This window comes from Apiospora kogelbergensis (assembly GCF_038363985.1).
Source record: "Apiospora kogelbergensis strain CBS 113332 chromosome Unknown utg000003l_segment0_segment0, whole genome shotgun sequence".
Classification (NCBI taxonomy): Eukaryota; Fungi; Ascomycota; class Sordariomycetes; order Amphisphaeriales; family Apiosporaceae; genus Apiospora; species Apiospora kogelbergensis.
The window spans coordinates 1,709,563-1,726,049 of record NW_027117420.1 but is presented as its reverse complement, the minus strand read 5'-3'; the positions used below and the strand labels follow the sequence as shown (position 1 = coordinate 1,726,049).

At 53.5% G+C, this 16,487-nt stretch overlaps 8 protein-coding genes across 8 annotated transcripts; 3 read left to right on the top strand and 5 right to left on the bottom strand.

The window, feature by feature from the left end:
- Positions 1-27: 27 nt before the first annotated feature.
- PG998_005307 (uncharacterized protein) lies at positions 28-846 on the bottom strand (the record flags this gene model as incomplete). Its single annotated transcript, XM_066872125.1, has 1 exon — positions 28-846. One exon carries the CDS (start codon positions 844-846, stop codon positions 28-30), a length of 819 nt encoding a protein of 272 aa, XP_066732222.1.
- A 586-nt stretch (positions 847-1,432) lies between these two features.
- PG998_005306 (uncharacterized protein) lies at positions 1,433-2,254 on the bottom strand (the record flags this gene model as incomplete). The annotated part of the gene is made up of 1 exon (XM_066872124.1): positions 1,433-2,254. The coding sequence occupies one exon, from the start codon at positions 2,252-2,254 to the stop codon at positions 1,433-1,435; it is 822 nt and encodes a 273-aa protein (XP_066732221.1).
- Positions 2,255-2,709: 455 nt separating this feature from the next.
- Positions 2,710-3,808, bottom strand: PG998_005305 (uncharacterized protein; the record flags this gene model as incomplete). The annotated part of the gene is made up of 3 exons (XM_066872123.1): positions 2,710-2,876; positions 2,959-3,132; positions 3,202-3,808. The coding sequence occupies 3 exons, from the start codon at positions 3,806-3,808 to the stop codon at positions 2,710-2,712; spliced, it is 948 nt and encodes a 315-aa protein (XP_066732220.1).
- A 579-nt stretch (positions 3,809-4,387) lies between these two features.
- On the top strand, positions 4,388-5,498 carry PG998_005304 (bZIP transcription factor domain-containing protein; the record flags this gene model as incomplete). The annotated part of the gene is made up of 3 exons (XM_066872122.1): positions 4,388-4,411; positions 4,478-5,007; positions 5,069-5,498. 3 exons carry the CDS (start codon positions 4,388-4,390, stop codon positions 5,496-5,498), a joined length of 984 nt encoding a protein of 327 aa, XP_066732219.1.
- A 254-nt stretch (positions 5,499-5,752) lies between these two features.
- On the bottom strand, positions 5,753-7,477 carry PG998_005303 (histone acetyltransferase; the record flags this gene model as incomplete). Its single annotated transcript, XM_066872121.1, has 1 exon — positions 5,753-7,477. One exon carries the CDS (start codon positions 7,475-7,477, stop codon positions 5,753-5,755), a length of 1,725 nt encoding a protein of 574 aa, XP_066732218.1.
- A 1,049-nt stretch (positions 7,478-8,526) lies between these two features.
- On the top strand, positions 8,527-9,378 carry PG998_005302 (uncharacterized protein; the record flags this gene model as incomplete). Its single annotated transcript, XM_066872120.1, has 3 exons — positions 8,527-8,790; positions 8,862-9,141; positions 9,182-9,378. The coding sequence occupies 3 exons, from the start codon at positions 8,527-8,529 to the stop codon at positions 9,376-9,378; spliced, it is 741 nt and encodes a 246-aa protein (XP_066732217.1).
- Positions 9,379-11,872: 2,494 nt separating this feature from the next.
- On the top strand, positions 11,873-13,424 carry PG998_005301 (uncharacterized protein; the record flags this gene model as incomplete). The annotated part of the gene is made up of 2 exons (XM_066872119.1): positions 11,873-12,822; positions 12,890-13,424. The coding sequence occupies 2 exons, from the start codon at positions 11,873-11,875 to the stop codon at positions 13,422-13,424; spliced, it is 1,485 nt and encodes a 494-aa protein (XP_066732216.1).
- Positions 13,425-14,662: 1,238 nt separating this feature from the next.
- Positions 14,663-15,780, bottom strand: PG998_005300 (ubiquitin carrier protein; the record flags this gene model as incomplete). Its single annotated transcript, XM_066872118.1, has 2 exons — positions 14,663-15,225; positions 15,300-15,780. The coding sequence occupies 2 exons, from the start codon at positions 15,778-15,780 to the stop codon at positions 14,663-14,665; spliced, it is 1,044 nt and encodes a 347-aa protein (XP_066732215.1).
- Positions 15,781-16,487: the final 707 nt, after the last annotated feature.

Sequence of the window (16,487 nt, the reverse complement as noted above, 5' to 3'; positions counted from 1 at the left end):
CACCCTTCAGTTCCAATCCATCATGCACTACAAACGTCCCAATAATAAAGGCACTTCGTGCCACCTAAACATTTCATTTGCCGATTGCTCAACGTCAAAAATCGGTCTTCCCACCAATCGCTTCTTGACACCTGGCGTTGTAGCTCTTTCAGGATTCCCGTTCAGTTGAAATAACAGGCCACTACATACGCCAAGCTTCAGACCCTTGTATGGCGGTATCCAGACAACGTCGGTGCCGGTGATGGAGGAATCGCCCTTGTCCCGGACCCGCTGCTGGTCCAGCGACTCGATCCATTCGGCGTATAGCTCCCAAGTGCGTAGCCGGGGAAATAGCCGTACCAGACGTTGTTCCAGGTCATGTGTCGTAGTGTTGGTGGAGGAGTCGTAGTGAATTGCCACGTGGTAGATCTCGTCGGCCCCCTCATTAATCCTCTGGGAATAATCGAACGTTCTGTCCAACACGACGAGGTCTTTCTCCCCCAAGTTACTTTTGTTGGGCCAAACCTTGAGAAAGACCTCTTGGGAGGCCTGACACGCGATTATGAGCGACGGAATTTGGTACTTGCGGCCCGAATTCAGTCGGAAAATTTGTGGTGCCGCGGCTGCTATTTTCCATATCTCAAGTTGAAGCTCAGCCGGCAGCTTGGTGAACAGCGTGAATCGCTGACCCTCGGACAGACTATTTTCAGGATACTCTTGCTTGTTGCAAGGTGTAAATACCGGTGGCCGGTAGGGTATCCCTTTCTCAGACGGAAGAGACAAGAGGGCGCTTTTCGTGAGGAGTTTGGTGTTTGTAACTCTGCAATTATCTTGGGGGCTTCTGGCCCGTAACTGGGATGAGCCCATGAGGAGAAGTTTTATTGAAATAAGATGTAAAACCGAATGGGATGCTTGTGGCTTTTGCTGGTCAGCCTGGTTACCTCAAAGAGGGGGGGGAATGTGTAAAGATGTGGGACAGAATCAATGATTAAAAAAAGAAGAAAAGAAAAGTCGAAAAAGGGATTATAGGGTGTTTTATACATAGGCAGAATGCAGGTCTACCCGAATGCATCGGAGATATATTCCTAAAGAACGAACATGATTAAGTTTAGAAGTAATTGGGGAATGTTTTAGTATATATCTCTTGACACTATTTTCAGCCCAAAAGTGGCATAAAGTCAAATCGACGGTGCCACCCGTCGTCAAGCTGGATATCATTCAGGCGCTCTGCAACCTGTTCACGAGGAGCCAACGTGGGAATATATGGGTGGATGCATCTTCAGAGTGTAAATTCAAAATTCAATCTCGCTGTCCAGTAATGCCATGTCCAAAACAACTAGGATATATACCGAGTTTCTAACCGCAGCCACCCAACGCCATCGCCATGCAACCAAAAAAAGATCCGTCATACACCATAAGTCTTACAGTAGAGTCAGTGACACTGTTGCCTCCGCTATAGGGTGAGCATGATACCCAAAACCCCAACCAGAGCGGCCGACATCAGAGCTGGCACACCCATGTCCGCGACCCCGGACGCCGGTACGACCGAGGACTGCGCAGGAGGAGGCGGCGACCCGGGCGGCAGAACTGTCGGGTTGACGGGCGTAGGCGCCGGGGCGGGAGGGTTGACGACAGGCGTACCGCCGCTGCTGGGGGCAGCGCCATTGCCGTTGCCTCCAGGGGGTCCTCCACCATTCGGGGGCATGCCGCCGCCGGGCATACCGCCGGCCGGCAAGGGTGCCGTGCAGAAGATGCTGCCAATGTGGTTCGGGGTGCCGACCTGGGGCGTCAGACGCGTGGGGTTGTTGTACGTGAAAGCGTTGCCCGCCGTGGTGCCGGTGCCGTTCTCTTTGAGGTAGGGCACGCAGGTAATGGCCTCGAGCTTGGGGCCCGGGTTGCCGCTGACGCCCGTCAGGTACAGCGCTGCGACCTTGGCCAGGACCTTCTGGTTGGTGTAGACGCCGTCGATGGGCACTTGGATGGTGGTGTTGGTTCCCTTGTCGCAGGCGGCGTCGGCCGCGGGTGCCTCGACGACGATGTGGACCAAGGGGCGACGCCCGTGTTGAGGCCCGGTGCTGTTGTTGCCTCCGGCGTGTCCGGGTGCACCCGTGCCCAGGGGCTTCGGGGGTGTGCTCGTGCTCGAGATGACGAAGGATAATATGGTGGAGGAGACGGCAGTTGCGGAGGCAGTGGTGGTGGTGATGGGAGGTGCACCGGCCGCCAGGACAGTGGTGGCGATGGACGCCGAGGTCAGGGCGAGTGCTGTGAGATGCATTGCGGTATGCAGGATATCAAGAGAGATGGCTGCCGGTATTCTAGACCGAGTTGAGTGTTTTTCAAAGATGTAGTTATCATCATCGAGAGAGACGGCGAGGGCCAGATTTACTTATACTCAACACGATGCCATTCGAGCTTACTAGATGGAGATAATCCCGGCGTGGCTTAGACGAGAGCTGACTGCGCTTGGGGATTAAACGGGACCGAAGGATCGTGGGGGTGAGCAGGCGCTGCAAAGGTGGGGTGTTCAGTGTGTGTTTCTAATTTGGGACGACACCGCCAATCTCGTTAGCGCAGGCAGCCGTTTTCGACAGGAACGGAATCGTCTACGGCGCCGAGAACACCTCCAGAAGCTACAAAATGAAAGTTACCAAGCGACACAGCCTATTCGACAATCCCACCCCCCGTATAGCAAGATGCCTTCGTAACGACCCATGTCTGGCCACCCATCCGCTAAGCCCAACCTTTGAGGCCGACGACGAACAGGAAAGAGTCCTTCTCCACGTCCTCTTTTCTCTGCATGAGCTCCTCGACATCCCAGTTCACGTGAACGAACCTATCCTTGAGGAAAGCGGCCTCGGAGCTAGTAGTCCAATTGACAAAGTCGCCAGAGAGTTCCGCTGAAGCAGCAAGAAACACCGCAAGTCAGCACAGACCAAATAAGGTCGTGGACATCAAATGAAAGGGGCGAGACTGTCTCACCGTCATCCCAGGGTATGCCCTCGCTCGAGGGCGCAAATTTGTAGCTTAGAGGCGTGCGGATGAGGCCCGGGTGCACCTGCACGACGCGCATCTTCGGGTGCTCGTTGCCAAAGTACTCGAACATCTTGGTGGCTGCGGAGTTGCTGGCGCGATAGCTCGAGTAGCCTGGCATGTCTGTTACATGTTGGTCAGTCACACCGGTTGGCAACAAGCCGATTCACACGATAGGCGGGCTATACTTACACCCCATGTGTATAGCTGCGGTAGTGATGTGCACGACGACGCCGCCCTCGGCCGCGACCGGCGCAAACGCGCGCAGCAGATTGAAGCGGCCACGGACGTTGATCTCGAAGCCCCTCCACCACTCGTCGGAATCCGCGTCCTCGATCGACACGAGGTCGGGCATGTTGCCTACGCTCGCGACGAGTATATCGACCTTCTTACTAGCGGCACCACTAGCACCTGCAGCAAAGTCCGCGAGGGCCTTGTTAAGGGCCGTGGCGTTCTCAGTAATGTCGACCGGGTAGACAGCGACCCGGGTTCCCAGTCCGAGGGCCTCGATGGAGGCCTTGGTTTCGTGCAGCGACCCCTCGGTGCGGGCTAGCAGGGCGATTGCGGCGACGCCCGACTTGGCCAAGGACAGGGCGCTGGAGGCGCCGATGCTGCCGGGACCGGCGCCCGCGACCACGGCCGTCTTGCCGCGGTTGGACAGCTCCGGCCGCGCAGGGTCGATGGCCGCGTACGTCTTGGTACGGTAGGTTTTGGTCACCGGGCGGTAAAACGCCTGCATGAGAGCCTCGTTGTCGCTGTCGCCAAGGCCGGCGAGCAAGTCACCTGATGTTCCGCCCATGATGGTCGTTAATGTGGTGTTTATGTGTGCTTAGAGTTATTGACACTATTTCGCGCGAGTCGGTCAGGAGAATGGAGGAATTGAAGCCACGATGTTGAGTCTAATAATTGCTCGATGTGCGAATGATATATATGTATCCTAGGGATGAGAAGAAGACAGGCCCTTTTATATCTACATATTGACGCCATGTCGGCGAGGGTTGATGTAATGGGCCAATGTAGGGTTCAATCCAACACCACCAAGCTGGTTAGTACATTGGGTGGTACCTGACAAATCCATTGCGGAATTGGGAAACCCATTCCCCGGTGCCTCGCTGTGATCACCTACTGGCGGGGGTTGTCGTGGAAAGAGTTCAATGCTCGGTATGGATGATATTGAAGTTGTGATGGTGCCGACGTGATGTTACGTGATCGGAGGAATAGATTGCCAGTCGCAATCCCACAAAACTCCCCGAGGCGGCCGCCCCTATGTAGTAAGAAATTAGCGTCTTTTATCAATCACGTAACCTCCAACTGAGGCCTATTCGAATCGGATTCAAGAACCACCGCTTTATCATTTCCGAAAAGTCTGCGTAAGACCATGGAAGCAGAACAAGAGTTGAAGGTAAGCTGATTGTCAGGCTACGTGACTCGGATTTTGGTCTTGCAGTTCGCCGTTGACTGATTCCAGCGAAAACGGGAGCGCGGCCGTCAAGCACAAGCTGCCTTCCGGAAACGGCAAGCGAAGGCAGCACAGTCGGTCCAGGAAGAGAACAGTCAGTTGAGGGAAGCTATTGAGTCTATTGTCCAAGCCGCCAGTAGAAGTGATGGCCCTGAGCTCCTCTCAGTCATCCGTCAAGCAGCGGTTGCTGCAGGCGTAGAAGCCAAACACCTCGAAGTCTCAGCCGCCGGCCACGTTGCGCTATCTACTAATGAGGGAGTGGATTGTCGAAGGTATGAATCTTTCGACGATACACAAGACACGGTCCTTGGCTCAGCCCTGATCAACTTTGGAGCTTCTGAGAGCCGGGCAGTTCCGCCCCCTCACACGGAGCAAAGCCTGCCAACCCCCTGTGACCATGGGCAATTTCTGGTTCGACCCGCTGAGATCCACGAACATCACAACAACTCCCGACGACGTTGTACCATATGTCGGCCAGGGCCGCTTTACACTTGGGGGCTTGCTCTTCTGGGGTGTCCTGGATCACGCCACAAATGCGTGTACGCACACACATAACCCAAGATCTTGCGAAGAATTGCAATCCATCCTGCGTCATTCAAGGTCCCATTCCAAGTCACTGAGCAAGGTTGGGCCAGAATTTATCCACGCCATGGCAAAAAGCCGTCAACATTGGCTTCAGGGAGGCCAATCCGATGGCATACATGCGATGGTCACTAAACGTAGTTCTATCGCAGCCACGAGACAGATGGTCGATGACGACCATGCTTCAAAGGGCACAGACACCAGCGCTTGGCTGCTGCCCAATGATGTCGAAGGACGTGTGCGGCAAAGGCTGGGCCAGGAGATATTTGGCCGTCTAGAAAACGCCGCCAAGGCCCCAGAGAGTTCTCAGGCACATCGAGCATTAAGAGAAACCATTCATAAGATGGTTGATGCCTTCATGTGTTTTGGCAACGGCCCATCGTGGACCGGCAATTACGTGGACTTGATTTTCAGCGAATGGGCTGCACTAGAAGCCCAAAGATGCTAAACCATGAACCGCAACTCGACTTGCTCCAATGGTACATCCATATGACGATAAGACAACCATCGAGACCCGTCTGTTGGTGTCATTCAACCAGTTTCATTCGACTGCGTCGAAAACGGCATGAAAAATCCATCCTATCTCATACCTTATCAGACACATCCAGTAAAAAAGCGAAGCAGATTGAGGATTGTGAAGCGGAAGGATCGGGGCCCTCAAGAGGGGTCTCAATTCTTGGTTCCTAGACTCGATCGGAAATCTCAAGACTCGGGCTGTGGTCGACCATCGAGCCATTTGCTCATGTAAGGCCCATCAAGCCAGTATCCCAGCTTCTTGTAGTAGCTTCGCACCCCGACACCGCTAATGACACTGATCTTTGCACTTCCATGCTCTTCTATCGCAATGCGCTCGGCCTCTTCCATAAGCAAGGTGCCAAAGCCTTGGTGTTGGAATTTCTTGGGGTCTCGGGCGTGCACTGGCACCGCTGTACCGTAGACGTGAAGCTCTCTCACCATACTTGTTTGCTGGCCAGTGAGCTCCTCACGGTAAGTGTACTTCTCTGTGCACTTGCGCAATCGCAAAAGCGCAACCAGGATGTCTTGCTTGGGATCTTCATAAGCCAGGAAAGTCTCCCAGCCTCCGTTGGCGGTATAGTCTCGGCGAATCAGCTCGATCTGGTTGGGTCGGATCTTGTGCTTGACTTCATTGATACCAACCTCGCGCGTTCGTACATCTCGGCATGTGGTGCCAAAATCCTTCATCCGTGCAAGGGCAAGCTCTCGTAGATTGCCGTTCTCGACACCTGAAGTAACAAGCGGCATGGGGATATCTCGCTGGACACGGTAGATACGCGTCCATGGGGGAACCAGTGCCAATATTCTGGCCACCAAGTCAACCAGGGCGTTAGGGGTGTAATTTTGGTATCTGCCGGTTCGCCAAAGCTCATACAAGCCTGTACCCCGGATGACCAAAGTAGGGTAGATCTTCAACCCGTCTGTCCTGAAAGCAGGGTTTTCGAAGTACTCCCGGAACTGGTCCATATCACGCTCCATACCGACGTTGGGCAGATCAGGCATCATGTGGGAAACGACCTTGAATCCGGCATCCTTGGAATAACAGAAGGTCTCGGCGACGGCGGCAACCGTGTGTCCTCTGTTGGAGTCACGCGCCACATCCTCGTAGAGGGACTGAACACCAATCTCCAAACGGGTACAGCCGTACCGCAGCATATCCGTTAAATGCGAGGGGAGACAGTAGTCTGGCCTCGTCTCGATGGTGATGCCAACGCACTTGGAATTACTCATTTCGCCGGCCTCGACGGCCTCGTCCACGTTGTTCGTTTGGTAGCCGCTTAAGGCATTATGTAACTGCGAGATGAACTCTTCCCTGTATGAGGGGGCTAGTGACATGAAAGTACCACCCATTATGATGTATTCGACCTTGTCCACTGAATGACCGAGAGATTTAAGTTGGTCGACTCGGCCGCGAGCCTGCTCAAAGGGGTCGTATCGCGCCCGGATGGCGCGCATCGACGTGGGCTCGTATCCTGTGTATGACTGTGTACTGTATTCGAAATCCGAATCAGGGCCACCGGGGCAATACACGCAAATGTTTCCAGTGTAGGCGATATGGGGGCAGCGATGGGGCTTGCACATAACAGCGACAACAGCGATACCAGAGGACGACCGAATCGGTTTTGCCACCAACTTTGGTAATATATACTTCTTGTAGTGTTCCGGTACGGCGGCGATGATGGCCGTCAAGGGCGGCAAATTCGGCAGCTTGTGCTTCCTCGAGAGCTTCGCTCGTAGACTGTTGAGGTTGATGTCGTTCTTGGGGGCTTTGGGATCCTTGTAGGATTCGTAGTCCTCGATGAGTGCGTTGGCGACGTCGGCGCAACAGCGCAAGAAGCGCTCATTCTCGGGTGGAAGGTTGGCATCCTTCTTGCGAATCGTCGCGGTGGTGGTAACGGTTGTGGTCGCCATCTTGATCACGTCGGTGCGGGTTGTGATATCGGACCAAGACAGTGTGCGGCCAAATTCGAATGGGGCGTGGGCTGGCTACCGATAATGGGATTTTGGCGGAGTAAGGAAAAAGTTACAGAGGGGAGAGTTACTTGGTTAGCAGCACAGCACTTCTTATCGATAAGGAAACGCTATCCACCCTCATTCACCCCTCATCAAGCAACCCACCCCACATTCCATCTCAGCTCAACCTGATCGTCGCATGGCTTCGGTGTGTTGTTGACAAAAGCTCAATTCCCGATAGTGAGTCTGACTATCGAGCACTGAGAGCTTAGAATTACGGCTGCTTGTTAGCAATGGCTGGCAATTGTGTGAGTAGCTGGTCTTCTGTAACCTGCCACGATAAAGCGGCTGTGTGAACCAGCCGTTCAATGTCACATAGTACATGCATGCAAGCCAGGACATGACATCAGGCACGTAATATGTGCCTACCAGACACATACATGTAGCTCTGGTTGTGTTTCGCTAATGACATATATCATCTGATATCTAACCTGTAGCAACCTGATACTGCATAGTCTGACTCTTGATTCTGCTTGTATCTTCCCTCAAGTAACCTCCTTTCTGCTTGATGCCATATACTTGTATATTGGGCTGTCCACCTAACGAGACCTGATCTGTCAAATCCGTATTCACGTTCGAAATGTTTTGTCTGGGGCTGAACCCGCCACATGTTCATTTCCAGTCCCTGTCTGCTACTCAGGCCTGAGGCCCCAGCAGACCTTATTCTTTGACGCCCAGCTTTTCCCCACTATCCTTCTCCAGTTTCCCAGTTGGAAGGAACCCCTCCATCTCAATCTGAGACTGACTTGCCCAGCTGTGCAAGTTGCATGGTAACCACAAGGCTCGCCATCCTTCACTTCAGACGTACAAATTTAGCATCCAACCTCTTCTTGTACTCTCTTTGCGAGTTATCCCAAGGTAACATTGCTTTGTATTAACTCTCTCTCTTTCCACGGCTATCCGTCTTCGCAACCCAAGAGGCACATTACGGCTCAGCAGCAAGCAGCATGGCCACCTCGAGTCGAACCAGGCGCATCGCGAAGGAGCTGGCCGACATCAAAGGTGATGCCAGCAGCAAAATCACGGCCGAAGCCGCCGAATCCACGGCCGACTTAACACACCTCAAGGCCAGCATTCCCGGTCCACCTGGCACACCGTACGAAGGGGGCAGCTTCATCGTTGACGTCCGAATCCCCACCGAGTACCCTTTCCGTCCACCTGTGATGAAGTTCGACACCAAAGTCTGGCATCCCAATATTAGCAGTCAGACTGTAAGTGCCCACTCCACCCTCACCGCGACTGCAGTAGCAGTATCACAGGCTAACCGTGATATGTTCTACAGGGTGCCATCTGCCTCGACACGCTGAGCACTGCGTGGTCGCCCGTTCTGACCATCAAGTCGTCTCTGCTCTCCCTCCAATCCTTACTCGAAAGCCCCGAACCGAAAGATCCCCAGGACGCCGAGGTCGCAAGGATGGTGATGGCAGACCCTGACGGGTTCAACTCCAAAGCCCACGAGTGGGCTGTCTCGCACGCCGGCGCCCCGCAAAATCCCAACTTTTCCAGCGTCCGACCACGAACCACCATGGCGAAACAGGAGATCGACGAAAGCAGGCAAGTTTGTGTCAATGACCAAGAAGACTATTGTACGGATTCCAGCAGCTAACAGCTTTGAATTGCGTAGATACCACGGATACAACAAGGAACTCGTGAACCGTTTTGTTAATATGGGGTTCGACGTTGACCGCGTTGTCGAGGCCTTCCAATTTGTCGGCATTGATAAGAACAATGGCGAGGACTATATTCTGGAAGAGGCGTACATGGGCGACATTACAGCGCGACTTCTCGGCGAGCCTTAGTAATGCACATCCATGGCTAGGAAATGGGCAAGACTGAACCGGCTTATGCATAGGCACTAGGACGATGGCGTTTACGGAGTTCGCAAGGTCATGCATTTTGTTATAACAAGGCGGAGGGATTCTTTTACAAACAAAATTACCTGAATCTCGAGATTGGCATTCAGCGCATGATACTTTACTCATTTCGGTGCTTGTGGTTAAAATAACCACGCTGTAGATGGAGTTAAGGGGATGAGCGAAGGCTCCTCAGAATTATGAGGAGAAGATAAGAGCAAACTGGGGTACTCAAGCAAACAAGAATTTCAGTGCAGCCCAGTGTAACAAAAGTAAGCATGATAATTACTAGATTATATAAAGGAATCCATTGTCTTCCCTTTGGATATACATTTAGCAGCAGTCTCTCACCTATGAGCGAGCGACTTATGTGGGAGTTGCTCGATACTTCATTTCGAAAAGACCCGCCCATCCTCCCGAGATTCACGCTGAATACGACGATCGTATCTACAGGGCAATATACAACCAATATAAATATCGATATTTTCATATATCAGAACATCTATAGGGTTAATGCTCTCCTATGGTCCCGACGCGCTCGTCGGATTAAGGCCTAATGATATTGGCGCAGCGTTCTTAGAGAAGAAGAAAAAGATGCAAAAGAGCTTATGTGCCCGAGTCTAACCGCAGTTTCTTTCTTGGTGACTGCTGGCGACGTATAGAGAACTGGAAGAGTGGCCGATTGCTAATTTGAGAGATTGGTCTGAAATGCATCATGGGGGCTCCTCGGTAGGCGTTGATCACATAGCCTTAACTTTAACCCTGATACTGACAGTTTGAGTGACAAGATATAGCACATTTGCCCCGAATCTGATAGAACATGAACTCAAGGTGCGTGTGTATAATTTGGATTCTTCTGTTTTCTCAGGCAAATAGCGTGGTGTACAACGATCCTGCTGATACCACGATACTCGTGGAAGGTCAGACCTCCGTCGCGCTTCATTCTGGGGGGGGCGCGGAACGCCCTGAAAGATCCTCCAGTTACTGCTGAGGACACCTAGGAAGGTGAATCTCTGAATAATGCACTCTGCGACGGCACGGTGGGGATTCAAGAAGAGACGCAGGCGCAAAGGGGCTCATGGTCTGCCGGGTGCAATGGCTCAGGACCTCGAGCTTGAGCTCCGGGGGCAAACCTTCGAAGGAAGATGGGCCATCTATGCGGTGGGTGAGCAGTCAATCTTTCGCTAAGTTCGCTGGCGCAGACAATGTTACCATTGGTATGCCCGTCTTCCTGTTTTTATCGCCTGTTTGACCGTGAGACAGGGGACAATGTATACATAGGTATGTATGTCACTCCCCTCTTGGCTGGGTGGGGTCGGTGGTCATGGATGGGGATCAGCGTGAAGTATCGCCGCAATTGAGATTGAAAGCGGAACGGACCGTGGAATTGAGGTAGAAACGGTGATGGAATGGCGTGTCGCGTAAAAGGGCCGGTTCTTGCTTCACGAGAATGGAGAAGATCGGGAGGAACTTGTCTGCGATGAGATAGGCTTCGTCAAAATATATCCGCATCCAAGCATTCGCCTTGCCTGACTGAGTTGCACCAAACTGAGTGGACGGATCGAGGTTAGGTTTGGTTACCACCATTGCTTAGGTGCTGATTCACGTCGTACCATCTTGCCATGTGGCAATGGGCGGACTTTTCTGTTCAATCCAATCGGGGAATTGCGATGGCATTTCAGACATCAGCCAAGCCTGGAACCAGGAGGGTTTAGTCCGAGCTGATGGCCGCGACGAACTAACGGTAATGAAGCGTGTGAAAGGCCAAGCCATCATTAAGTCATCGGGATCGTTTCGTCGGTCCTGAAGCGCGAGACCCTGGCTCGTCTAGCAGCCTGGGCCCCGGACTGCTGGGGGGTGTGCGTGTGTGTGTGTGTGTGTGTGTGCGTGGGTGATGTGATGTTTGGAGTGGGTTTTAGCGGACGGACGGACAATGTTGCTTGGCATTACACGGGCGACGATGACATCACTGCTTCAGCGTTTTTCCCAAAACAGGAGCTTCCCAGTGGATTCATGGAACCCGAGTGGTTGCTTTGTGCTCTCTCAACAACATCATGTCGCCCAGATTGATCTCTTCTTAGCAATACGTCAATTGCTTTTCCAGACAGAGAGCATCATACTAATTCGAATTCGATACCCGCTTCGTCTTTTCTTTTCTCGCATTCTCCATTTGTTATTGTGTTTTGCACTTCTCATCTGAACCACCACCTGGGAATTAGCGTGGCGTAGATCCGGCCAAATTTGCTTGTGTTAATTCATCAATACCTCACCACAAAAGCTGTCACGTCACGACACCTTAGGTTGTGCTCCAGCAATATCGATATATCCAATCGCGAAGTTGTAACGAATTATTCTGGGGCAAACAAACGATAGAATTCCCTACTGGACAGCTTAGGATAGCGAGGCGTGTGCGATGGTTTCTGCGGCAAACGCAACGACGATGGCTCAGGACGATGAGAAACCGATGGTAGGTCCGTCGACCAGCAACACCACGGACGCCGGAGGAGAGACCCACGAACTAGCAAATCAAACGAATCCGCATTCTTCCCCGAACACTGCCGGCACAGAAGCGCAGTCACCTTCTTCAACCCCCGCCACTGGCGACAGACGGACTCGGAGCTTGCCCAATGCCAACGCGGTAAATGCCGCCGCCCACGACGACAAAGGTCGTCCGCCTGTACCGCCTATTACCCACCATGCCTCTGACCAGCAGCGACCCTCCGCCGCGAATGCCGCCAATCCTTCCACGACGTCTGGCGGGAGTGGGCATGGGGGCAGGAAAAAGGTGCGCCAGAGCGAGGAATTCGATCGGAGATACGACGGTCCCTTTGGCAGGCCGAGTCTACACTACGCGCGGAGGCAGTCTGCGCAGCTACAGCGAGATGAGAGCAAGCGTACCACATCTTTACCCAACATTGACGCGCCGTCGGGAGCAGCAGCGACAGCAGACTCCCAACAAGCTACCACCGCCGCGGCAGGGTTGAGGCAGGACCCGGAGGCGGCCATGGCAGCCGCTCCGCCCCCCATAGAGCTTGAGCCTCCGCGGCTGGGCTACACCATCCGGACGCGTAAGCGCATCTGGTTCATCGCCATTTTCTGGACCATTATCGTTTTCGACAGCGTCGTCATGCCCATTGGCCTGTACTTCGGCCTCTGGTACGGCGTTGGTCCTGGCAACCCCGATGACGAGCGCCTCAGCGCCAACACTGTCTTCAGTATCGTGACCGCGGCCATCGGCGGTGCCAGCATCCTGGAGTATTTCGTTCGTTTTTGGCGCCTATATCGCAAGGACAGCACCTGCGCTGTCCTGGGCGCGCATCGCTGGTATCTGGATTGGTTCCATTGGTGGTTCAGCTTCGGCTGGATTGTTGTCATGATTGAACTTATTATGTATGCTTTTCCCCATACCCTTCATAGCATGATGACCCTTTTACTGTACTGACACGCAAAACTGCAGTGGTTCCATTCAAGACGACGCTCGCTATATCCGCCTCCTATCTATGCCGCTGGCGACCATGTGCTTCGTCTTCGGCACAATTCTTCTCATTATGGACACGATGCACTTCTTCGCCATTCCGGCCCCCGTGCGCATCTCTTCTATCCCCAAGGGCTCGCAGCTGCGCCCGGGCATCTACCCGCTGATCGAGGACATCTGCGCTGTTGACGGCTCGGGTGGCACCGAGTTCCGCGCCGCCCTAGCCAAGCGTTACGCCGCTTCGCACGTCTTCCGCGCCATGCTGCGCCGGCTCGGCTTCTTCTGGGCCGTTGGATCCGAGGGCTGCGCCGTACTCACCACGGCCCTCGTGTTCGGCTTACATAACCACGACTACGGCTACGCCATCGGTTGGTCCCTGCCCTTCGTCTGGGCGGGCATTTGGGCTGTTGCCACTATCTTCTATGTTCAGCACGAGCTAAAGAAAGAGGAACGTCTATGGTCAGAAGAGGTCTGCAAGGGTAGGAATGAAGGCAGTCTCAGTACCAGTGCTATTTGATCTGTCATGCTTTTTATATTGGCATTTTGCCATTGAAATGAAGAAAATGAAGCAATACATAATATGAAAGACGTATCAAGCAAGGAATGGAAAGGTCTAGAGTTTTCAGTGTAAGAGTTACAGTTCTGAAGCGCACAACGGCATGGGACATACCACAGTTGCCAGTATTGGGAAAGACATTTTTACATACACGTTACCAATCAGCATAGTGATGGTCAATGGAACCGCATACACTTAATCCCAACGTGCTCGATCCCGCTCAATGTGCAACTGGTTTCGCCAGGCCATGCTCATTATCCACATTCTTGCGAACGACACTCGATGCACTCAAATACAAGTAAATGATTGGCCTTTAGACCCTGCTCACAATTAGTATTTTCCTTCGCCTAATAGTTCAATCAAGGAGGAGACTATCCATGGGCCGCTGTGTCTGTATGTCGAAGGGCCCAGGCCCGGCATCGCACCACTGATGACCGGGTCTGGCCGAGGGGACTTCCGGCTCCGGTGTATCTGCCGCTCGCACAAGGGCTTGGTAGGTACTTGCATCCTGTGCTTAGGTGTGTTGTAGGCTGGGTGTTGGCGTGATGTCCAGGGCCGCCTGGCGGCCGTCAAGGGTGTGGGAATGAGACGGGTCGTCAATCAGCACGCACCGTCTTTCTTATCCCACGGCCTTGTTCCAGATGGCGAGCCGTAGATCTGGTAGGAAGCGTGTCTACAATCCAACCCTTGATAATTGTCGATTCTAACAACGCCACATTATCTACGCAATGCGAGATTGGACCATCATTCTAGATCGTGCTGGGTGTGAAGAAGACTGTAATGTGAGTATGTATCGGCGAGAAAATGTTCGGATTCCACGGTAACTACTCACAGGTGGAATTGGATCCTGTAGCCACAGGGTGACGAAATCAGATGCGCAACCTGTCAAATGGAATGAATCTATTACTCCTCCCCGTACACAATTTATGACGTCTCAAAGTTATGAACACACATTTACGAAGCGAATCGGGTCAAGATGATACCCATCTTGATTTTTTAGTCTTTCTATGTTTAGTATAACTACTGAACTTCAAGTGAAATGCGAGAAACCCCCATTACTCTCAATCCAGCTTTAGTACCATCAACACTCGAGTAAAAATCTCCAACCGCCCAACCTTCTGGGACACGTGGTAGAAGTCCGAGTGAAAGAAATGAAGAACAGCCAGCAGGCTGCGCAGTGATCCAAGGTATGCAGTTATTTAATCCGAGAAGTAGCTTAACAGACCAATCTCCGCACCCACAATGACACCGAATGCGGCACCAACAGCCATAGCAACAAGGATGGACTTAACAACCATCTTGTAGAAGCGCATCCAGGAACCGGAGAACGAGTTGTAGGCGTCCATCATGCGCTGGCAGGCGCTGGGGTGGGGCGTAGTGCGGCCCAGGGATCGGTCGAAGGAGACGATGGTCTCGTCGGAGTCGGGCAGCAGCGAAGCTTGAACGCGCGTGAGCACGACATGGGCAGGGTAGGCTGCGAAGACCATCAAAGCGAACCAAAGACCGAAGAAGATGACGAAGTCGCCGCCCTGCTTCTCGACGGTTTGCACCACGAGGTTGGGGCCGACCTCACGCTCCACCATGGGACGACCCATGGCGAGCAGCACCAGAGTCGGTACGCCAGAGCAGGCAGCAATCGAGAGGACCACGGCGCAGAGAGGCAGGAAGGTGGCACGAAGGGTCTCGACGAAGGGCGGAGGCGGCGGCGCCACCACGGCAGAGCCGAGGTGGAGATGACGGTGTGGACCCAGACGGTGTTGAGCTGCACCAGGAGGATGTCAACCAAGAAGAGCGGCACAATGCTGTGGACGCCGGGCATCGCCATCATGATGGGACCCACGATGAAGCCGGAGAGGACGTGGATGGTGAAGGCGAGGCCGAGGCCGCGGAAGAGGGCACGCCAGCTGCTGGTGGAGACGGAACAGAGGTGCTTCTGGGTGGCCCGGATGCTGGTAGTGACAGGCCCACGCTTGATAGCGCCGGCTTCTTCGGCTTGGGGCATAGCGGCTTTGCCGGACTTCTCGCCCTTTCCTTGGACCAAGTCATCGTCATTCGAGGGAATGGGCTCGTAGGTGTCCTGGGAAGATTCCACCGAGGCAAGAGTCGGCATGACATGGCCCAGTGTGTAGCTGACATAGAAAATGGCGGGAATGAAGAGGGCAAGATTGGCGAGCATGAGAATCAACGGGGGGAGTTGAGCCATCTTGCCCTCCCACTCATGCTGTGGCGTGGCGCGTCCGAAGAGGGCGGCCGAGGTGGACAGCTGCTTGTGGCCATGGACGGAGACCAAAACGGCCCTGGACACCAACGACGACATGGTGTGGATTTCGGAGTCGCAGTCAAAAGTAAACTAGAAGGGAACGACAGGAAACTGGGATGTGTGAAAGAGAGAAACACAAATGGTCGAATTGGCGATCAAATGGATTGATGAGAGAGGAACGAAAGTGAAGACGCAGCCAGCGTGGTTGTTGATGCTAGAAAAGGGTGATTTGACGGCAAATTGGAAGTGGGGACCGACGTTGGCTCCCCTTCTGGCTCCCCCTAATCCTCCCTAATCCTCCGGGGGGGCTCAGCCCAGTCAGTCAGCCCAATCAATTACGAAACAGACACCAACCTGCCAACCAACAGGCAGCAGCACTTGAGCCATCCACCAAACCCACCTTTGTCCAACCCGCTGATCCCGCTAAGCCAAGTGGGTTCCAGCAGACCTCTCTGCCTCTCGAGACCTTTGCTGACAGCTGTGCCGCCGTCCGATTTGCCGCCCCCTTCCAACCGACCCCCAACCCCTGCGCGCATGCATCATCATCTAAAAGTAGCACGCATGCATCCTTTAATTGGCCAAGTGATCCTGGCTCATGCGCGATTCTCACTGCCATGAGTTTGGCATCTCAATTGCTGATGTTCGTTTGTGCAACAAGAGATAACAGTGTGTGCTACCCTGTACGACTATGTAGTGGCCATTGTACTGTTTGTCGTCCGGGTGTGACCTACCAAGCAACTCGCTCATTCAGTCAGCAGCCCAAC